At 44.1% G+C, this 24,236-nt stretch overlaps 1 protein-coding gene across 1 annotated transcript in view; it reads right to left on the reverse strand.

Moving 5' to 3' along the window:
• Positions 1-24,236, reverse strand: part of Smoc1 (SPARC related modular calcium binding 1) — a 163,160-nt gene that overhangs the window by 73,436 nt on the left and 65,488 nt on the right. The window contains exons 2-3 of the mRNA XM_013013655.1: positions 8,112-8,277; positions 6,967-7,079 (exon numbers count right to left, since the gene is read on the reverse strand). Of these exons, the coding sequence (XP_012869109.1) occupies positions 6,967-7,079; positions 8,112-8,277 (279 nt within the window). The remainder of the gene's footprint in view (positions 1-6,966; positions 7,080-8,111; positions 8,278-24,236) is intronic.

Raw genomic sequence — 24,236 nt, forward strand, 5'->3', positions numbered from 1 at the left:
AGCCTAGGGACAGGCTCCAAGTTCAAGCCCCAGACTCAGCACATGTACACACACAGCCACACACACACAGGATGGGAATAAATGATCCAACTGATGGTATGTCCCTACAGTGGAAGACAATACAGAGATTTTATTCTTTAAGTAAAACTATATGTAATTTAACTAGAACATAATCCCAAATAAAGAAAATGTTATTAAACAATATATATTATACTATGGTTTTCTCAAGTAATTGTACTAACTACATAGAAGGAAGAAATCTAGGAGTATAGGCCTAGTTGTTGCTGTTTTCTGAAAGATGAAATTACTATTTCTATCCTACATACTTACATTGTCAAATTTTTTTTACAGAATGTGGTATCTTTAATTAAATTAATTAATTAATATGATTGTTAGCACTGATGTTTTAATGCAAGGTCATGTACTTGCTTAGTTTGCTTGTGTAGCATTCTACCACTTGACCCGTCCCTTCAGCCCTACTCTTTACTTTTGGAGACTATATGATAGATTTTTCTGCCCCGAGTAGCTTTAAGCCACAATCCTCTGGATCTCAGCCTCGTGAGTAGCTAAGATTATACACATGAACCACTGGCGTCCATCCTTGATAGCTTTTCTATTTAGAAAAAAAAAAGAATAAAAATATTTATTTTTAGTTAGTTATTTGGTTAAGTCTCTAAATATACATTCACATATACATCTATAAAACAAACCTCTATAATACTATTTTAACAGCTCCATAGTGTGGTTATATCATAATTTGTTTAAGTAATTCTGTTATTAAATATTTAGGTTGCTTCCCAACTTTTACCACTATAAATAGAACTTAGGTAGAAATCTTTGTGACTAGATATTTTCACATAATTTTCTAAGAAGAAATTCCTAGAAGTAGAAATACAGGCCCATATGTGGGTGTCATTAAGGACCTTTGGCCAAGCCTGGTGGTTCATGCCTGTAATTCCAAAAACCCAGGAGGGAGAGATTGGGAGGAGGCTCATGGTCTGGAGCCAGCCCAGCCAAAATAATTAAGGAGACCTAATCTCCATCAATACACCAAGCATGGCAGTGAGTGCCAGTGGTAATAGCAATGTGGGAAGCTGTATACAGAAGCATCTCAGCCTAAGCAAGCTCAGGTTAAAAATATAGACCCTATTTAAAAGTAAATAATAAATCATCTAAAAGCAAAAAGTCTAGATCCATGGCTCAAGTGGCACAGTACTTGCATAAGACCTTGTATTCAAATGCCAGAACAAAAAAAAAAGGACTTTTGATCCCTACGGCAAAAATATCCCATTAAAAAGTCAGCGCCAATTTACTTCTCCAACAGCAACATCAGAGGACTCTTTTCCCCCACCTAACCTCCAATATTATCATCTTTTCTAATGCTTACCAAATTAGTAAGCACAATGATCCATCTTCATTATGCCATCCATATTCATTTATTGCTTATTAATGAGCATTTTGTGACCTGCTTGTTGACACTTCTGGGCTACTTTTCCTGTGATGTTCTTTTTCTTTGCAAATTGTAAGAGTTATTTATATAATACTAGCTCCTTGTCATTTGTTTTTTTAAAAATAAATAAATACATTTTTTATTGTGAAAATACTGTACAGAGGGGTTACAATTACATGAGCAAGGTAATGAGTACATTTCTTATCAAGCATTGTTGTCTCCTCCTTTGTTTTCCCTACCATCCCATCCCTCCTATCTTCACAACTACACCCCCCCACCCCGCACCTTTCCTGCCAAAGTTGTAAAGTTCATTTTTCAACATAGCATCTTGAACATCTCATTGTTGCAATGGGTCCACCTGTACCCCTATTTAAATCTGTTTTTCCCCTTCCCCTCCCCAAATTATACCAACATCAAATACAGTGAAAACAGGGGTTATACTGTGGGGGAGAGACATACAAAGCAACAACAAAAAAATCACCTTTATAAATACATTAGAAACAATAGCAAGCAAGAAAAAAACCACTTGTGTCCCTATCTTGGGGTGCATTTCACCTAACATCATCTTATCTGACCTTTTCTGCTTGCCTCAGACATATACTAGTTATTGCAAATAAGGGAAACCATGGGACCTATGTTTCTTTGGGCCTGGCTTACTTCACTTAATATAATTTAATTTATATAGATCTCAGGGCCTTGCCTCTTGACCTATTTGCTTGCTCATGGCTGGTGCTTTACCACTTGTGCCAAGCCTCTAATTGGGCTTTTTGCTGGTTAACTGGAGATGGAGTCTTATAGGCTTTTCTGCCCAGAAGAATGGTTTTACACCAAGAACTCAGATTTCAGCCTCCTGAATAGCTAGGATTACAGCCACCATGACAGAATGTAAATATATTGTATGTATCTGATCTTTTATATAGTTACTTTGCAGGGGTTTTTTTGCACATAACCTCTTTGAAGGCAAAGGTCACAACATCTTATTAATGCCCCATAATAACAAGCACATAGCCTGGAACACAGTGGAGCTCAAAAATGCCTGTTTGGAATGAAAAGATATTGTGCCTGGGGATTTGCTTTGAAGCACTTCAGTGTGGGATGGGAGACAAAAATGGGGCTCAGATGAAACAAAATTGGCCACGTGTCAATCATTGTGGAAGCTCGTGTTGGGTACATGGAGTTCATTATGCTATTATGCCTACTTTTTTAATTTCCATAATCAAAAGGTTTTTTTAATGTGAGTTTGATTGATTGGGCAACGAGAGGGAACTTCTGGAATAACAATGGTGATGGAAATGAAATACATATGCATCAAGGCCACTTTTGTAGCACAAAAACATTACAAACACAGGGCTTGAAGCTACGCAGGCTTGGAGACAATTTTTTTTTCTAGCTCAGTGACTTCGTACTGTGATTCTCTCCCTCTGAAACCCATTTTTTTTCTTTGTAAATAGAGTATTTGTAAATACAGGTATTAATACCTCAAAAAGCCTGTTGTGGAGATTGACAGAACTAAAACTCCATCTTCAGTTAACCTGGCTGCCTGGCACCTGGCAGCCCCCAGTGGTGACCCTATTGTATTCAGTGATGCCCACAGGTGCCAAGTTCCTGCTGCACTTCCTCATGGTAGCAATCCAACATCCATGCCCTGCCACTGAGGTTCCAGGCCATCATCTTGGGTACCACACAACTACTTGGCAAAGGACTTGGTACAACAGATGCCATGAATTATGTTCCTGATACCCAGAAGAGAAAATAGCTAAGACCACAACCAAGAGCAGCACCTGTGGCTCTTGACTTTATTCAACAAGTCACCAAAAATCCTTAACTCTACATCCCAACCATCAATCAAGAACCACAGCAACAAAGCCCTGTCCTTCCCACAGCATTTGGAACTTTGACCAAATACTTGTATCACTTGGGGTTGGGGGTGGGAGAGAGAATAAAAAAAAATACAGTATCTGGGTATTGTTCTCGAAATTTGACTTAATGGACTGCAACATGGCTGACATATTGAGGTTTTAAAATCAAATGTGATCTATGTGCAGCTTTATTGCTGCTGCTGGAGAAGGAAGAAGAGCCACTTGTGTGTATGCACTAAGTTGGGAGGAGGGAAGAAAGAGGACAAGGGGAAACAAAGGAAGAGAACAAAAGCCACCGAGTCTCACATGAACCCCATTAAAGCCAGCCCAGTCATGTGGCCTCAAGCTGTGTCTCACACCATATTAACCCCACCCCACTCCATCAACTTCAAGAGAGTTCCTCTGCGTAATTCCCAGGGCTATGGCAGGTTATTAACACCAGGATGCAGATGTGTCAATATTCTAAGCAATATTGAAACAATGTCCCTCCTCTCTAACTTTGGTCTTGAAAATTGTCCAGCTAAGTGCTCATGGAGGGGGGGGGGGCAAAGCAAGAGCTTTCAGCCTCACAGCAATTGGAGTTGCCTGTCCCTGTCACTGAAGCACATGTGAAGAGACCGCCTCAATTTTGTGAAGTGCTTGCATTGTCTTTGATCAGGAGAAAAGTGCATCCATTTCAATCACTTGAGCTGGGATGGGCAGCTGGGTAGATGTCCACAAGTCTGGGACAGTGGAGGGGGGAGGGGAAAGCCATGGACACATGGTAATACTTAACATGCCACAGAGCAAAGTATACCTGGCTGGGCAACCTCTGTGGAGTTTCAGGGCACTCTCATTTAGCAAGTCCACCTGGACTAATCTGGAAGTTTCTTTCCCTCAGCAAACACCACCTGGCTAGCCCAGCCTCCACAAAACAAAAGCTGGCCGGCAGCTGTCCATCACAAGGCAGCAGCACTTCAGAATCAGGAGGGCAAGGGTCAACCATTCTCATAAGCACCACACCCAGGACCATACAAGCCTAGAGAAGCAGGAAAACCAGCTGCCTTCCACTCTGCCCTCCTCTCCATCACCTCCCCTCCCCCCATACCAGCCCCCAAACTCATCTGAGAAAGGTTTAATTTCCTATTCCCAGACAAGGATAACTGAAGGATGCTTGCAATGCAGTTTCAAATAGATACCTCTCTCTCCCTCTCTTCCTCCCTCCTCTGTCTCTTCCTCTTTCTTTCTTTCCCCTCCGTCTCCTTCTCCCACTCCTCTTTCCCAGCCTCTGTCCTTATTGGGTTTTTAATCCAATGCTTCATGTTTACTAGGTGGACATTCCACCACTTGGGCCTTTTTTCTTACTTTTCAGATAGGATCTTATGCTTTTGCCTAGGATGGGCCTCAGACCCCAATCCCTCTACTTATGGCCTCCTGAGTAGTTTGGATAATAGGTACATACCACCATGTTTGCCTTCTTGCTTGAGATGGTTGGGGGAGGGGGCTGTCCTTCTTGTTAACTTTTTGCCCTGGCTGTCCTGGCTGGCCTCAAACAACAATCCTCCTGATCTCCACTTCCTAAGTAGCTGGGATTCCGGACATGAGCCACGGTACCCAGCCAACCTGCATTTTTATTGGAATAAATGATTTGTTTTTAAATTGATCAGCTTGGAAAGTTCCCACAAAAGTTTTTGGGGGTTATATTTTGTTATTCTATTAAGTGGCATCATCCATAAAATTTTTAGGAAAATCTGAATAGCAGAATCATCATGGAGATGGCAATCTTGATGATGATAATGACAAACACTTGTATGGAGTTCCTGTGTTCCAAGTGTTTTACACATGCTAACGCATCCATTCCTCCCCACAACCCTATGAAAGAAGTTACAGTAATCATAGCAAGGGGAATAACAATAGCAATACACAATATGTAAAGTCATAAGGGCAATTCATCATGTAAATGACAATGTAAATGATAGTACTTAGCATATGTATAACATATAGTAGTAATGGAGATAATTAGCTGCATTTTTTTCAGATAAGGAAACTGTGACACTCCCTTTCTGCCCCCCCCACTCCCCCCCACTCTCTCCCCCCCCACATACAAAGCATGAGTGGTGGGGTGGGCATCATTCCCAGGATATCTGGCTTCAGCAACAGAGCGCTAACCACAGCCTCGTACTACCAGCGCCCACCTCTGAAGCTGCCAGTCCAGAGAACAGCAGAGCATAGTTCTCTGCAGGACTCTGGGCTTGAACCCAGCTCTCCACTCCCCTCCTAGTGCTGGTTGTACCAGCCATAAATGGGGATAATGACCCTACCTGCAGGCTTGTGGTGAGCTTTAAACAAGAAATTGATCAAAGCCCTTGGCCCAAGGTCAGTGGCCAAGGCCAGTTTATCCCAGTGCTTGAGCCTGGCTGTACACTGGAATCCACAGGGACACTTTTAGAGGGCTTATGTCCAGTTCCCATTGCCCTTGGACAATTCTGCCTGAACAAGGAGTCAGTATGAAATCAATAATCTCCTATTTAAAGCCAGCCCAGGAATGAAGCCTGAAGCCCCTCACACTAAAGACAAGGCCCCACCCTTAACCTCACTGACCCAGAATTACAGGGATGATTTAATACCACTGAATTCATCCTGTTCAATGACCTTCCCCATTCCCATCAAGACAGCACTTCATGCAGCAGGCACGTGACCCAAGTCTCACAGAAGCCCCTTCCCCCTCCCAGCCACAAGACCCTGTGTAGGAGGAAGCATCTTGGAAGTGCTTTCACAATCAGCATCAACAATGTGCCCCAACCTCAACATGGTCAGCATTACTTCTACACAAAACACTGCAGAGAAGACCCTGCAGGATGAGGGGTGGGAGGGCCTGAAAGAGACTTTAGAAGGTAAGTATAACCAGGTCCCAGTGGCTCACGCCTGTAATCCAAGCTACTCAGGAGGCTGTCATTTGAGGATTACTGTTCCAAGCCAGCCCCCTCGGGAAAGTCCATGAGACTCTTATCTCCAGGTAATCACCAAAAAGCTGAAAGTTGAGCTGTGGGTTCAAGTGGTAGAGTGCTAGCCTTGACACAAAAGCTCAGAGACAGTGTCTAGGCCCTGAGTTCAAGTCTCAGAACCAGCATACACACACACACTCACACACACACCACAATAAAATTGAAATTAAAAATCCAAGTGTACACACACTCATGTGTGTATGCAAAGAACATTCTAGGAGCCATGTCATGCTCTGTGCCCATAGAGGGCTCTACTGTGTTCATGGACAGGGGTAGCAAGCAGCAGTGTGCTCAGAGGTGGCAGTGAAGGGAATACTGGGGTTGCCCATGGAAACTGGCAGGGCAAAGAAAACATAATCAGCCCATATTTGACAGCAGAGAAAAACTCAGGTCTAGCCCTTGGAAGAGACTGCCAGCAGCAAGGACGGGGACCACTGCAATGCCAGTTTCCTGGCTCCAACTTCCTTGCGTCTGTCAGGGCCCACTGCCAGTTGGCAAGGGGTAGTAAGTATGGAGGGCCAGGAGGGGGAAGGCAGTGAGGGGGGGACTGGAAGAGCCACTCGTTCAGCTGCTTCCCAGGAAGTGAAGGTCCCTAGTGGGCCTTGCACTCTCAGAGTGAGTCTCCTCTGCCTCAGGCCAGCCCCAGCCCCCAGAGAACTGGCCAAAGCCTTACCTGGGTGAAGGAGCCATCCTCACCACACTCCGGGACAAACACAGCCTCCTGAGGCTTCTTGGCCTGCTCCAGGGCTTGAGCCCGCTCCAGGCGACACTTGCTCTGGCCAGCATCTAAAAGGGGAGAGGAGCGTATTTCTTGTTTCACTTGGAATCCACACTGGACACCATGGCCCCAAATGGCTGCCCGGTGGCAGGAATGCAAAAACCCTGGCCCTGTGTGAAGTGTCCACACACAACCACGGTTTTTCGTGATAAGATGATAGCAGGCTAGCCACAGTGGGGGAGAGGGGCAGTGGAAACCAGGTTGCCCATATTTTTCTCCCAAATATTCCTACTCTCACCCGCGGGGGGGGGGGGCGTGGAAAAAATGTTTCCCTCCCATTATTTTTCCCAGGTTTATTCTAAAACATATAAGCCAACGGGACCTAAAAGATACTCTATAGTGAAAGAATTGCCAGCACGTTCTTTAAAAAAACCAATATTTCTGAGGCACTCTGCTTAGCCTTTTATCATTCCTCTCAGAAATCTCGAGTCTCAAATATAACTATCCACAGGAACCAGGAAAGTGATATAAATTGGCCTGAGAAGAGATGCCATCAGTTCTGAGAGCCCGTAGGACGCTCTGATGACTATGGCAAATTGGAGAACAGGATCCCCTGTGGTGTGCCATTTGCAGAAGCACAGACTTAATATTCCTAATAACTTTCAATTTGGGAAGAGATACACACAAAAAAAAACTAGAATTTTTTTACATTGAATCCTTCCATTTTTAAATCCTTCCATTTTTAAAATGCTGTCTCAAATGTTTTTATGTTTTAGAGCAGCTCAAACAAAGCACATCTGTTGGCCAACATTTTGGAATCCCTATTCAGAAGCTACCAATAATGCTTTTAGCTCTATTTTAAAACAAGCCAAAGGCAAACAAGAAAGCAGCCAGAGAACAGCACATTTAAGTCCTAGGCTGTTGGCAGTGTCTAAAGGATGGGAAAATGGTTGTCCTGTCTTCCTTTACTTCCTGATGGAAAGGGCCAAAGAGAAATCACAGCAAACCAAATGACCAGATACATCCGCATGCACGCAGCTCAGTGTACCAGCTGAGTCCTAGTGTTCTCCTATGGGCTGACACTGTGCACATGCACTCACCTTTGCATCTGCCTCGATGGACCACACCCAGGGTCGGGTCTCTGCACTTGGCTCGCTGGTACTCACACATCGACTCGTAGGACCTTCCATCGGAGGCGCAGATAGGTTTAGGTTGGGTCCTGGAGCAGTGGAGGTTGCACTGAGGGTCCCGGTCACTTATTAGAAACTAGATTTAAAAAAAAACATGAAAGGGCACAGAGGTTACTTTTGCAAGAAAAGTGGTGGGAAGTCCATGACTTACAGTACTAACTTGCCCCTGGAAAGCAAATTTCAAAAAAATGCAGAGTCAGAAAACCCTAGAGGTAAGCCAGGGGCTGATGGCTCACACGTATAATCCTAGCTAATCAGGAGGCTGAGATCTGAGGACTGCAGTTCAAAGCCAGTCTGGGAAGAAAAGTCCATGAGACTCTCATCTCCAATTAACCACCAGGAAACTGGAAGTAGCTCTGTGTCTCTAAGTGGTAGAGTGCTAGCCTTGAGCAAAAGAGCTCAGGGCCAGTGCCCAGGCCCCAAATTCAAGCCCTATGACTGATTCAAAAAAAAAAAAAAAAAGGAAGTGAAAGGAACTGAACAACACAAAGTCTAACAGAGAGGTGTTTACTCTTCATGAGGAAGTCCTATGCAAAGAAACCATATAAAGTACCACATTGGCCACTACATCCATCCAGTACAATATAAATATTTTCTATACAATAGAAACTCTCTGTCAATAAGGAAACTAAAGGCTAGGGAGAGATAACTAGTCCAATGTCATGTAGTTCTGAAGAATAGAAGAAGAATTTGAACTTAAATCTGTTGAAAATAAGGTTAAAGCTCTAATCTCTAGGACATTCATGCTCCCTATCCACAAGGATGTCTACTTGTACTTCTTCAAATCAACCACTCACTATCTAGATCCAAATTCCATCTCTGGACTCATTTTTCTTTATTAGACAATAGAATCGAGCCCCACATCCATCATCCTCCCATTCTGCTGACTGCCCTCTGGCAGAATGTGAGTTATTTTCTGTGAGAAAGGTATTTCCTGATTTTAAAAACAGCAATAAGAATCAGCTTGAGAAAGGCCAAGCTAAACATACTTCTTCAGTACAGGAATTCTCAGGCACCTTTGATTCACTCTTAGGAACTATGACTCTCCACGAGGTACAGTGAATTGACCAAACCTGCAAATGATTTGCTACTTCTCCCTTTGTGTTAGTGTCAAACCTTGATTCAGACTTACCTGACTAGGAAAATGCTGTAGAAGTGAGGTGCTATTTGGGGACTTCTGTGCTGGGCTATGCAGAAGTCTGCAGCTTCTTGCTAGGCCTGTTCCAGTACCCACTATGGGGGAAATGGCTGCCAGTAAGAAACCAAATGACCTTGAGATACCACACTATAAAAAGTCCAAGTCAGCACGTGTCCAAACCACATGGAGAAAGAAACATGCTATCAACCCAAGTCCACCTGGCACCTGACTGCAACCAACAGACATGAAAATAAGTAAAATAAGTAACTGTACAAGACACTCCCAGAAGAAAAATCCAGCTGAGCCCAAGCAACCACAGACTTGTGAGCAGTAATAATATTCCACTGTGTTTTTTGTTTTTTTTTGGGGGGGGGGTCTGGTCGTGGGGCCTGAACTCTGGGCCTGGGTGCTGTCCCTCAGCTCTTCAGCTCAAGGCTAGCGCTATACCACTTGAGCCACAGCATCACTTCCAGCTTTTTTTTCTTTTTGCTTATGTGGTACTGGGGAATCGAACCCAGGGCCTCATGCATGCAAGGCAAGCACTCTACCACTGAGCCACCTTCCCATTCCACTGTGTTGAGCTATTACTTTTTGTGATCACTTGTCACAAAGCCATCAATAACCAGACCAAGTAGCATATACAATGATGCATCTTCCAAATCTATTTAACCACAAGCCTGTTTGTTAGTGAATCTCTGTTGACAACTACAAGACACAGCCAGAAAATAGTAATTGGACCAGTATAATCCAGAAGTTTAGATATGAAATGACACCTCCCCACACACCCCGCACCAAAAGATTGATGTATTTAAGGCTTGGTACTATTTGGGGAGGTTCTAGAAACCTTAGAAGGTGGAGCCCACCTGGAAGAAGCTGGTGGCATGTCCTAAGGAACTATATATTGTTCCAAGCCTTACTTTTCTCTCTCTCCCTCTCCCTCTCCCCCTCTACTCTCCTTCTTTCCTCCCTCCCTCTCTGTTCTCGCCCCCTCCCATCTGTTTCCTGTCTACCATGAGATAGAAAACCTCTTCCATGCACACTTATCTCAGAGCCAAGGCACTGGAGCTAGCCAATTATTGACTAAAATATTTGAAACTGTGAGCCAGAATAAATCCTTGCCCTTTTTAAGTTGTTTTGTCAGGTATTTTTGTCACAGCAACCAAAAGCCTAACCCACAAGGCAAGAGTCTGGGCCTGGAGACCAGGGTCTACTGTCCACCTCACTCAGCAGAGCCCTGAGCACACTGGACTCTCTCAGTGGGGCTGGAAGGAGCAACACCTGCCAATGTCACAGGCACACTTGGGTTGCTGGCAATGCTGACGTTGACTCTATAATCATGCCAAGCCTCAGTGGGCTTGAAGTGCCTGGAGGACAGGGCTGTCTTCTCTGGAGGTCATATTTGGTGTCTGCTCCCACAGTAGACTCTTGGTGAACAGCTTCTGATTCATTTTTTTCAGCTTGGTCAATGTCTTTGCTGGTGGTATCAGTTTATAGCAACTAAGCGTAGTGCAGCTTGGTCCTAGAAGCCTGGGCATCGGGCCGAGCCATGGGGACAGCTCCCAGCACGCACACATGCATATTGTTTAATGTTGGGGAAGTTCCATGAGGAAACTAATTTTCTCATGAAGACGCTACTCATCCTGCTTCTTTTATAAAATGAGTCAACATAAACCCAGGTACCAGTGGCTCACGCCTGTAAACCTAGCTATCCTAGAATGAGATATGAGGATCATAGTTCAAAGCCAGCCCAGGGCAGAAAAGTCCACAAGAGTTTGTCTCCAAATTAACAACAACAAAAAAGCCAACTAGAGAGATGGCTCAAATGATAGAGCACCAGCCTAGTAAGCAAGCCAACCTTGCCCAAAGTTCAAACCTAAGTAATAGCAATCATCATCATCAACAACGACAACAATAATACCAAAGTTAATACAAGTCTTATGGAAAGTTCTTGCGCTGTCTTTTTTAACCTAACTGGCTTTAAGAGAGAGAGAGAGAGAGAGAGAGAGAGAGAGAGAGAGCGAGAATAAAAGATGGATAGAGAAAGACAACATTGCTTTTCAAACCTGCAGAGGTTGCCTTGTCTGCTCTGCTGCCCCTGGAAGAGGAGAGCCACAGGTATCACCGTGGCATTGAACCACAGGACAAAAATCCAGTTGGAAAGTGGCTTGCTCTTTACCACAAAGACTCGTGGCAGCTATGCCAGAGACCAGCTTAATAACAAGGAGAACACCCTGTCTAAAACCAGACAGGTTAAAGAGCCTCCATTCCCCACCTATCCCAACCCACGGAGATGGTCCTCATCTTCAGAGGAACTCTCAAAAGATTCAGTTTGGAAATTACTGGCCCTTGAGGCCCTGAAAAATGTTCAGAGACAGCACAGGGCCATCGCTTTAAAGACGATCTTGAATTGCCTATGCTGCCTCATTTTCATCTGCTTGGGAACTGTGTGTATTTGTGACTGCTTTTAAAAAAACAAGCCAAGCTCTATAAATGGAGCTTTAATAGAGTGACTTCACAGAAGACATTACTCTGGGCCCACACAGACATGGAGGATGAGGCAAATCTCCAGTCTGCTTGTCCCTCTGCATATCTACTCTGTAGTAGGAGCCCCAAACTGCTGGGACCCCAGACAACCAGCAGGGCACCTGCCCACCAAAAGGTTCTATCCTAGGGTGCAATACAGATTAAGAAGTTACACACAGTGTGATAAAAGGACATGATCCTAGAAATCTACAGTGCTATAAAGCCACCTTTCCAGGATGTTTGTGCTGATACAGTAGCCATAAGCTCTAGGTGGATATTAAACACTGAAAGATAGCAAATACAACCAAGGACCAAATATGTAGCTTGCATTTGATTTTAGTTAATTTTAAGAGACCACATGTGGATAGTGGCTGCCATATGTAATAATCTAGCTATAAAATAAACAGACCAAGACCTGAAGGAAAGGGTGGTCCTCAACTGAGATTCTGTTGTTCGTTTGGTTGTTGTTTGGTTGTGTGTGTGCATGTTTTTGTGTGTGCATGTGTGCTGGTACTGGGTCTTGAGTTCAGAGCCTCCACATTCTAGGTCAGCTTTTTCAGTCAAGGCTGGTGCTCTACCACTTGAGCTATACCTCTATTTTTAACTTTTTGCTGTTTAATTGAAGATAAGAGGCTCATTGACTTTTCTGTCTGGGCTGACTTCTAATGGGATTGCAATACTCAGATCTCAACATTCTGAGTGGCTAGGATTACAGGTGTGAGCCACCAGTGCCTGTCTTTATTTATTTTTGTTTTTGAGATAAGGCCTTGCTATGTAGCCCAGGCTGGCCTGAAACTCACAATTTTCCTACCTCAAGCTTCCTAGGACTACATGTATAGGCCACCACACCCTGCCTCAACAGAGTTTTTCCTAGTTGAGCCAGACTAAGACTGATTCGATGAAGGAAAAAAAGAAACAGACTCTGGAAGTCATTTCTGCCTTTTGAAACTAGACAGTAAATTAGTCCATTACTTATGGGCCAACAGAATATCCCAGGCATTTGTCACAGTCCAAATGAAGTTACAAAGGTAGTTTTATCCTCCTCTTTTACAGGGTACGGGAGGCACAGGCTAGAAGTAATCAACATCAGCCCGTAGCGACGATAAGAATCCTTAGCACAGACAAAAACCCAAAAGAATGGGAGTTATGCTAGTTGGATATGAACCGAAGTCACATAAATACTTGCCATGGGTTCAAGTACAACCATAATTGGTGGAGATTCTTGAAGATGGGCAGAGGCAAGCAGTGTCCCCAACAAGGCAAACACTGGGCACTGGGCCATTTCCCTCTAGAAGGGAAATTGTATTTTTTATAACCATCTCCACATAGATTTCCCTTCCTTCTCCCTAACCAAAAGACAATGAAAGCAAAATAATAACGTTAAATACAATTGCATAATACGGAAACCAAACAAAAGGGACCAGGACAATTGAACGTCTGAGTTGTCTCTCCCATCCTTCCTCCTTGGGGAATGGATGACTCCAAACATTCTGGTAAAGTGGGATGGGCACTTGATATACATATAAACAAGTCATCCTTCCTACTGGAAGAGTAAGCTACTGACAGAAGCTGCCTTTGTCATGGGCAAGGATCAGGACAGACAAAAATCAGTGTTGGACCAATAATCCTTTCCATCTGAAATGAGCACACGCTGGCCCCTGCCCTCCAGTCTCCAGCAAAGCAAAATACAAACCCTACCACAGCTTTTGCCCAGAGCCCAGAGAGACCACCCCAATACCACAAGCTGTGTTAGTTTTGACTGACTGCCAAGTTTCCATGACAATGTAAGGAACAACAGAGCCAGCCTAAGGCTCCATCTGGGAGGAGATGTTCAATTCTTTCTAACACAGAGCAGTTCTCACACATTTAACTTCCACCTGCTAGCACTGTGCTGATTGAACCAGCAGCCAAAACTCTAAACAGATTTTTAACTCTGGTAACATCCATATGTCTTTATTTTTCCCAGGTGCCTATAGAGAAAGAAGCAGGAACCATGCTAAACAATCTATTTGGTGGGTTGGGAAGTATAAAATCCACAAATCCTTCACAAATAACATCAAACTCAAAAAGTACAGGTCAAACAGCAGAATTTGAGATTTTCCTCTAATAAATTCATATGTAACACAACCTCAAATTCTTGCTTTCGACGTTTTTTGCTTCACTTATCTATTGCTGCAAAGCATATCATCCTGAGCTTAGAACCTTTGAACAATAAAGGATCATTCCTTATAATTTGGTGGGTCAGCAAGGCTCAGCAGGAAGGCTCTTCTTTCTCATTGGTGGCTGCTGAGGTAATGAACCTGACTGTCATACCTCAACGTGCTATAGAGTTTGGCTGGTGCTGGGATGTCCACGATGACTGCACTAGCTAAGCTTCGCCTAAGCTGGCTGGAATGCCTGTGAACTGGCTTGGCCTCTCCTCTCTTATGCACAATGTCTTCCTTTAATTTTTTACATCCCACCTAAATGTATGACTCTTTGCCCCCAGCCTTCTTTCCCTATTCACACTCAGATTCCACATAGCCACTGGGGTTATCAACCTAAAAAGCAAATGTTTTCCTGTTTTAAATACCATCATTACCTTCTTTGGAGTTCCTGCTGCATTCTATTCAAACTTCTACCAACCCCCTCCCCAATATTCTGCATTATCACTTATCTGCAAGCATGTCTACAAAAGACTACATACATGCTATTCCTTTCATCTATACATGGGACTTAGCACAGTGCCTGACCCCAAATCATTGTTCAGAATCAATGAATGCAAACCAAACCTAAAACATATCACAAATAAGCATCTCCTATTCTATCATGTATAGTGAAAAGACATGTTCTTTGTCCAATTCCCACCAAAAGCTCTTTTGCAAATCAGGCAGTAAGCTGATACCTCAATGTGCTGAGGCCCAAAGAACTATATGTCAAGGTAGCAACTGGCCATTAAAGCCAATGTGATTAGCACGGACTTCTCCAGCAGCTACCGTATGCATCGATTGAAAACAATGGCCAGATGATAAAAACGGATTCATTATTAAGACCATTTTTCCCCCTGATTCATTTTTTTCCCAGATTCAATGTTGTAAGCAACAGTGAGTTTGCAGCAACTGCAAACATCCAATCTGTCTATTTGGAAGGAAAAAGAAAATAACCAAACCACTTATTTGTATGTTTGCTGGCTAGGCCAGAGGCATGGTACAATCCTAGCCTTACCAGATGGTTCTTTCCTGTCATAGAACTTGGCACATACTGGCCACTCTCCAGAAAAAGTGCCTCCTCCTTATAGACTCTTATCTCAGTGCAAATGCTGCTCTCTGAGAGTGTCTGACTTCCAAAGCAGGTCAGGATCCTTGTGGCAAGCCCCCCGCCTTACTTCCCATTGTGGCCTGGGCCACATCGTGGTTAAATAAGTAATTGGGTAGTTACACATTTTTTGCCTAACCTCTTCATCTAGGCTAAAAGCTCCCTGTGGGCAGGATTCAAGATCTAGTGTCTTAACATTGTATGCCTGGTATCCAGCAAGGGTCTTGTCTAAAATGATCTGCATAAATACTCATTGCATAGATGAATGAGGATGAAGCCAGGCACAGCAAGTCCATGCCAGCCAAGTGTGGGGCTACAGGCCGTGGGTCCCTAGGCTTGACCAGGGGCAGGGGCTCTGCTGTGAACTCTGGGAACAATGGGTGGCACGTCTGGAAATAAATATTAGAGAAAAAGGCTTGGGAAACAAAAAGAGTTTCTCTCCAAGAGGAGATTTTTTTTTTAAGTACACAAGCTCAAGATTAAGCAAGTCAAGCACTAAAAGGCATTTATGGGCCAGGTGCTGGTGGCTCATGCCTGCAGTTCTAGCTACTCAGGAGGCTGAGATCTGAGAATTGCAGCCCATTTGGGCAGGAAAGTTTATAAGACTCTTATATCCAATTTACCAACAAAAAGCCAGAAGTGGACATGTGGCTCAAGTGGTAGAGTACTAACCTCAGGAGAAAAAAAAAACCTGGAGGTCAGTTCAAGCCCCAATACCCGCACCAAAATAGATAGATAGATAGATAGATAGATAGATAGACAGACAAACAGACAGACAGACAGACAGACAGACAGACAGACAGACAGACAGACAGATAGATAGATAGATAGATAGATAGATAGATAAACAGATAAATAAGTAAAATGGCTTTTAAAAGAGGGCCTTAGTGGAAGGTCAATCTACTGAAAGGAAAATAGCCCTCCTGGGACCAATGCCTGGAGCATCACCTTCCAGGGCTGTGTGGTTGCAGCCCAGCCTCTTCCTCTCCAGCCAGTCTCTAGATACTTGCTTCACCATCTGCAACACCAGTCATTGCCCTTTTCCTCCTGGGCTGCATAGGACCAAAGGGCAGTTTCACATAAAACCTGGGCTCACCCACCACTATCAAATCCATCATGACACTGAACACCCACATCCTCACTCACACTCACCCTTCCCTGCCCCCATCACCCCTGCATTTACACAGGTGCGAAGGAGCACCCCCCCTCCCAGCCTGCAGCTTCAGAGAGGGCTGGTGGAGATGAAGGAGGGGAGATAAGGGAGGTCAAAGGGAAGGGGAGGTCTGGGAGCAGCAGCGTCTGCTCTCCCTGGGCACACCTCCCTGGCGGGCCTGACAACAGCATGCCCCCATTAACGGGCTTTTCACACTGCTGAAGGAAAGCAGACACCCCCCTCCAGCTGTGGGGCAGCTGGAACCACTTCTGTTGTTTTAGCCAGGAGAAGCCTGACCTTTGTCACCCCACCACCATCCCCTCCCCTAGGGAGGAATTTAGTGGTCACTTCACCCCTACCCCCAGCCAGCTTCCCCAGATGACCTGTCAAAGCCCAGGGGAGGGGGCTATCTTTTGCCAGGTGCCACAATGGGGTAGGAGTACATTTGATAAAGCAGCTGAGACCCCAGCTTTACCAATCTGTCTATACCCCAAACTAGTTTTCTAAAGTATAGGTCAGGGCCCAGATCATAAAATTTCCCAAACATGAAGCCTTATTCTATATGTAAGAAGCCAGACTAAAAACTCTTGTCATGTAGTAAAATGATTCAATTTCTATGACATTCTTATAAAGACCAGCCTAAACAGACAAAAATCACAACAATTATTATCAGGGACTGGAAGTATGAGGAGAAGCACGAGAGAATGTTTGAGAAATGAAAATTTTTTTAATCATGGTGATGACTATACAACCATAAAAATTTGTTAAAATTCATAAAAAGTGTTCCTCAAAAGGCTATTGTAAGCCAGGAGCTAGCTAGTGACTCATGCCCTTAATCCTATTTACTCAGGAGGCTGAGGTCTCAGGATCATGATTCAAAGCCAGCCCACGCAGGAAAGTGTGTGAAATTTTTATCTCCAATTAACCACCACAAAATCAGAAGTGGCATTGTGACTCAAAGTGGCAGAGCACTAGCCCTGAGCAAAAGAGCTCAGAGACAGTGCCCAGGCCCTGAGTTCAACTGACTAAAGAAAAGAAAAAGGCTATTGTAGAACATGTAAACTATCAATAAATAAATTTCAATAAAAAAGTGAACAACATAAAACACAAAACTAATACTAATGGCAGTATTAATAATAATTCTAAAGGCTGTTCACCTTTTAAGATTCATCAGACTCCAACAGGCATGCTCAGAGATTCCTAAAATTCTCCATTAACCCTCTTCAATTACAAAGCATTGAGTTATGTGCATTGGGAGTTACAAAAATAAACAAGAACACAGGCTTTGCCCCCAAAGCTGATCTAGTTGCAAAGACTGAGTGGGTTACAGCTAACTCCATTGGGACTGTTTTTGAAATCAGCAGCCAGGAAATAAAACCTGAGTCTCAAACAGATCAAAGAATAGAATATGTGAAAAATGGGATGCCTAATTCTTATCCAAGGAAAAGATTTGGGGAGAGTCATCTATAAATTGCCAACCCCCTACTATGCCTCAGGGCTATGCCCAGTGAATGCCAGGCAGAGTAACTCCCGGGTGTTCTATGGGTTTCAGAGGGAGAGGTTAATTCAGACTAGGAGGAGTCTAGATGATTTATCATGGAAGGGGCTGTAAACTGGACAATGGAGAATTTCTACGAGTAGGAAGGGACATCTAAAGGTCATTCTAAGCTACAGAAACAGACATAAGTAGATGAGCAAGCCAACTTTAAAATAAGTAAAGAAGTAACAATTAATGGGGAAAAGCAAGGCTCTAAGGCCAGGTTATAGGTGAGATCTTGAGATTGAGGAGGGTCTTAGAAACCCACAGCTAGGCTCTTGTTTATTTATTTGTTTTTAGAATTATAAGTCACTGAAGGAAGTAAAGGACAGGATCAGCTCTGAGTTCTTCAAATCTCCAGCAGGGTTATAAACATAACAGAGCAGGAGGATCCTATGCCTGAATATGGCAGTTCAGGGGCATATGTGGACCAAGGAAGTGGCATAGTATCCTGGTAAGCATGGCCACACTGCAGGTGATGAGTTTAGCAGACTCAAACCTATTAGCAGCCTACAAGAACTACAGCCTCAACACAGCAAGTGATGATCGAGGCTCAGCTGTGTTGCTTTCTCCCTGAGAGCTGGTTTCCCAGGCCATCAAACAAATGTACTGGGTGGAAGCTGAAACCAGTGTATAAACTAAGACCACTATAAGGACCAAATAGCTGTCTGCAGGAAATGGTAACATTTCATCACAGCCTTGCCTATGGGACTTCCAGAAGGAAAGGGAAGTTGGGGTGTCACAGCATCTTTTTCATTGAATGAGTTCAGTCCTGCAGCTTAAATACCCTTTAGGTTTCCATTCTCCTCAAGCACCTACAAGGCATCAAACCTTTTCATCACAGATGGCACCCTTTATTTTTGTTCTCTGCTTGCACCCCAATCACTAAACACCAACCCATAAAACTCAGGAAGCAAAACCTAAGAGACAGTCATGTGCCCACCTCTTTCTTGTCCTATAAACTCTGCCACCAGAGTAAATAAAAATGTCTCTTATTCCAGATCAAATATAGGGCTCCTGATTGTTCCAATCTTCACAGCCTATTAGCACCAGAAAAAGAGTGCAAATTAAGTTGACCGAGTGATCAAGGGGCCACAAAATGGTCTTCTACTTGGGTGCATCCAAAAGATTGTTGATAATGTAAGAAGCTGAGCAGGGCACTGGTGACTCATGCCTGTAATCCAACTTCTCAGGAGGTTGAGATCTGAGGATTGCAGTTCAAAGCCAGCCCAGGCAGGAAAGTCCGTGAAACTCTTATCTCTAGTAAACACCAGAAAATCGGAAGTGCCTTGAGCCCCATGACTGACAAAGCGAGAGAGAGAGAGAGAGAGACAGAGACAGAGACACAGAGAGAGACAGAGACAGACACAGAGACAGAGAGAGACAGAGAAGCTCAGACATGTGGAGGGGAATGATGTAGATGCAAAGGACAAAGAAAGACTTCCTAAGTTGGTTCTAAGTGCCCTGCCCCCTCAGCCCTGTGACACATGAAAGGTTATAAGGGATTGCAAAATTAGCATGACCTCTCCAGCTGGCAGGAGCATTTTATTCTGCCAAGGCTAGTGCTCCTTACAAGGTTATCCCGAACACTCTGCAAGCTCTGCCCAGTGACATGCTCGAAAGTTTCCTTAGATGATTACTAAGAACAGAAATATCTAACATGTCACTGAGTATGCTGGCGTGTGGCTACAACAGCCCCACACTCCTGTGCCAATCATTCCCGCCCCACCATACCGTGTGCTTCCATGGTCAGTAGTGTTTTGCTCCCCGTGATATGTGATGTGTGTTTCACAACTGGAGGAATGAGAGAGGGGATTCATTGGGATTAATGACTATGGATAGGATGGGGTTTGGCCCCAGTACAGCTGGGTCCTGTGTAGTGACTGAACCTCTCTGGCTGGAAAGAAGAGTTCCTGAAATAGAGACTATTGGTGGAATCCTGGATAACGCAGGAGGCACAGAAGCCAAAGGTTCTGGCCCCTTTGAGAGATTCTGGCATACAGAACTGTCAGGGCTTAGGGGACAAACGGGCATGAGGCAAAGTCTTCTCATAGCCTCAATTACCAATTTTGGTAGAAGATTGGGATGGTTCCCCTAGCCCAGACCAGCATGGTCTCATAATGACACTGCCAAATATATGACTAGCTTGTGCAAGTATTTAGGAGATCCCAAAGGAGAGACAGAGAGATTATTATTTCAGCTGACGGCAACTTAAAGTGATTGCAATCTGGGATTAAATGTAAATTTCTCCAGGCACTGGTGGCTCACACCTGTAATCCTAGCTACTCAGGAGTCTGAGATCTGAGGATTGTGGTTAGATGCCAGTCGTGAGACTCTTACCTCCAATTAACCACCAGAAAACCAGAAGTGGTGATGTGGTAAGGCACTAGCCCTGGGCACAAGAGGTGCAGGGACAGTCTCTAGGTCCTGAGTTCAATCTCCACAACCAACAATAAATAAATAAATAAATATTGTCTGTTAATGTTTTACTGTAGCACCACTAATCTGACAGGAAAGGCTAGAATATTAGTTATAAGAACAGATGCAGAATTTAGACTTAAATTTTTGTTATTATAATGTGATGTATAGAGGGGATACAGTTACCTGAGTTAGGTAAAGAGTATATTTCTTTTTGGGCAATGTCACCTCCTTCTCTTTCTCTCTCTCAGTTTAGAATTTTGATGTCTTTTTTAAAGAAGAAGCTAGGCAACAGTAACTCACACCTGTAATCCTAGCTACTCAGGAGGCTGACTTGAGATCTGAGGATCATAGTTTAAAGACATACTGAGCAGGAAAGTCCATGAGACTCTTATCTCCAATAAAAGTAGAGCTGTGGCTCAAGTGGTAGAGTGCTGGCCTTCTGTACAAAAGCTCAGGGACAAGGCCTAAGTCCTAAGTTCAACCCCCAGAACTGTCACAAGAAGAAGAAGGAGAAGGAGGAGGTGGGAGGAAGAGGAGGAAGGGGAGAAGGGGGAGGAAAGAAGGAGGAGGAAGAAAGTTTGAAAGTGGAAGAGAGACTATTTGGGAAGAGAAAAAGGACCTGTGGGAAGAGGGAGGAAGGGAAAAAGGACAGAAGAAGATAATGAGGGTGAGAGTGGAAAATGACCAAAATGCATTATATGCATTTATGAAAATGTCATCATGAAGCCTATTAAAATGCACAAAAAGGAAGTGGAGCTGTGGCTCAAGTGGTAGAGTGCTCACCTTGAGCTGAAGAGCTGAGGGACAGAGCCCAGGCCCAGAGTTCAAGCTCCACAACTGACAAAAAAAATTGCACAAAAAATTAGTTGTTAATAAGAACACAAGTCCACCTGGCAGGTTGATGGGTTTCAGACAGGCAACCTTGGCTTTAGGAAGAACTTACAGAAACCAGCCATAGATCTAGAGGTCAACTTTCCATAAAGACCAGGCTGGAAATGGTTATTCCCAGGCAGGGAACTCCTAATGTCTCTGAGATAAAGCTAGCAACACTTGGTCCTGAGTAGATGGGGAGAGTGGAGGAGGTGGGACTTGGACAGTTCCTCAAACAAATCAGCTGATTAGCCGGACCCATTTATGAGCAGTGGCATGTGTATGTTCCTTATACAGATACATGAATGTGAATGTCTGCATATATGAACATACAAATAAGCCAGCTCGGAACAGCCCTTAGGACTGAAACCAACAATAGCACTGGAAGTCTTTGTTTTTTCTCTCTTGGCAGATCTGTGCTGTCAGATTAAGCCCTTTGACATGACAATACAGTCCCACAGGAGATAAATAAAATCTTATTTTAGTGACACTTTTACCACCCACAGAAGTCACTGAACACTTGTAGTCCTAGCTTCAGTGAGCTAGTTGTGCCAGACAGACCCCGCCCACCAAGCCCCATGGCACTTACCCTGAGAGACACTCCTGCACCTCCTTTCCATCCTGCACTTAGCCCTCACAAGTCCCCTCCTTGGCGATCACGGTGTTTCTGATCTTGGAAAGAATCTATCTACTTCTGTACTACTCCTGCCATTCCCACTTACTATTTTTCTCATCGACACAACCCACAACAGCTTTGCTCTAGCCCACCCGCCACAAATGATCCACATAGTAGTAAGCTGAGTAAGAAGAAATAATAGAAACATTCCCCACTTCCCAGCCCTTGGGAATTATTTCATGGTTACTTTATAACTAAGTGGAGAAATATTACACTTCAGTACTGTGGGACTGTCAGTGAGCACCCTTTCCCTCAGGCAAGATCACACACACACACACACACACAGAGGCTCATCTTCCTCTCCAGTTGCACAGTAAGAGAGATTTATATAGACAATGGAGATAGAAGAGGAAATGCTTTATCCCCAGCACTTGAGGAAAATCCACTCCCTTCCAGCCCGAGGCCTTAGGGATAAAACTGAGCAAGTGCAGACAAAAACAATCAAAAGAGGAAACCCCAGTCTTGCCATATTGTGGAATTCAACTGAGGCTGTGTGTGTTTAAATTGGGCTTCTGTTTATTGCCATTTCCCCTGTCATCTTAAGATCCTGTTGTACTCCTGGCTTCAGATTTCCAAACAGCACGTACACATACACACATGTGAGCATGCATGCATACACACATGCACTTACACACACTCAAAATGCTTTCACTATCATTTAGAGGCTGAAGAGAAGAAGAAATAGTTTGGCCCCTGTGGAGCTGCCATGTGCCACGTAGAACCTGGGGCTGTCAGACTATCTCCAGCTGAAAATCCCCACTGCGTAGCTCAGACAAGGATTGATTACGGCTGTTCAGAGCTCAGGCTCATCTTACTCCACACAAGTGTGAGGCTGTTCTGAGCAGGAGAGAAATCCTGTTGATCCAAACTGGGCCAAGGAAAAGTAAATAAAACCATGTCAAATTCTACAGGCGGGAATGAAGGAATCGGTGGAAAAGCAAATCAAACCCACTCCGGAGGGAGAGAAAGAAGGATTCTGCCATGTTCTAACCCTTTCAGTTCCCAGGCAGAGAAATCATCTTTCTTTGGAGGAAGGAAACCTGTATTGGATTTTTGAGGGTCTTTCTTTTTCTGTTAGCACAGAGACATTTGTAACCCTTAGGTTCAAGTTGCCCCCAACATAGGATTAAGTGGCCTGATGGAAGAAACATTTAAGTTTTTGCACATAGCAGGTCCCATCTGTCAAGCTATCCTGGGGAAACAAGATAGCAAAGGCAGGCTGAAGCTACTCAGAAAAGCCTGAGGGGGGATACAAAACAAGACTGTCTGCTCTTAGTGATCTGTGCTTTGTAGCTTTCTGACACCAGAAACTGTCCTCAAAGAGTCACTACTGAAGAATTTCAAACCAGGATTCACAACACTTTTCACTAACTAGAGAGAAGCTTACAATATGGCAAAAACAAAGCAGAGTATCAAATGTGTGTCTAATACATGCTTATACATACACATGTATATCTTCCTCTGATTCACAGAGAGAGAAAAAAAACAAGAGATAAGGTACTGATTGTGCATGCCTATAATCCTAGCTACTGAGGAGGCTGAGATCTGAGGACTGAAGTTTGAAGCCAGCCTGAGCAGCAAAGTCTGTGAGACTCTTATCTCAAATTAACCATCAAAAAGCCAGAAATAGAGTTGTGAATCAAATGACAGAACACCAGCCTCGAGCAAAAAAAAAGCTAAGAAATAGTGCCCAAGTCTTGAGTTCAAGCCCCAGTACCAACACATATATGAAAGCAAAAGAAAGGGAAGGAAAGGGAAAGGAAGGGGAGGGGAGGGGAGGGAAGGGAAGGGGGATGATATGTGGGTTTGGTATTTGTACATCTCTGTAGTTTCCAATTTGCCTACAAGATGTCTGTTATAAAGGATGAGGATGTAAGGCTCCCACAAAACTCTAAACAATTTGGCCCAGTCTTGCCTCTAAACAAGCTTGCAACCAAAGTCTTGCTCTCAACGCCAGTGCTACCTCGGGATGATCTACGGTCAGTGGATTGTCCATGCAAAGCCAGAGATTGGAGAATGGAGGACACTTTCCTAGGCCTAGTGGGGCAGGGGGGGCAGGGGGGGGAGGAGGCCTGCTTGGCTTCTTTCTGCCAATTGGGCTTCCTGTTCTGATGCATCACACTCTCACTGCTTTCACGACACTGGCATGGAGCCAGAAGGCCTCTTTCCCAGACAGTGTGATTAGCTGCACAGGGCCTAGGTGATCCTTCAGGCAGCAAGCTTCCCTTCTGCAGTGCAAATGGTTTAGCCAGTCTCCCACCTTCTCTATGGAAGCACCTTTCTGAGTGTTTCCCGTCAGGATGACCTCTGATCTTCACATGGAGAGAAGTGTTGGGAAGGGGATGCCAGAAGGATCCAACTGCCTCCCAATGGCACACATGTCCCCTGTATCTGCCATCAGACTGAGGGCTGTGATGAGGGGT

This window comes from Dipodomys ordii, unplaced genomic scaffold (genome assembly GCF_000151885.1).
Source record: "Dipodomys ordii isolate 6190 unplaced genomic scaffold, Dord_2.0 Scaffold2, whole genome shotgun sequence".
Taxonomy (NCBI): Eukaryota; Metazoa; Chordata; class Mammalia; order Rodentia; family Heteromyidae; genus Dipodomys; species Dipodomys ordii.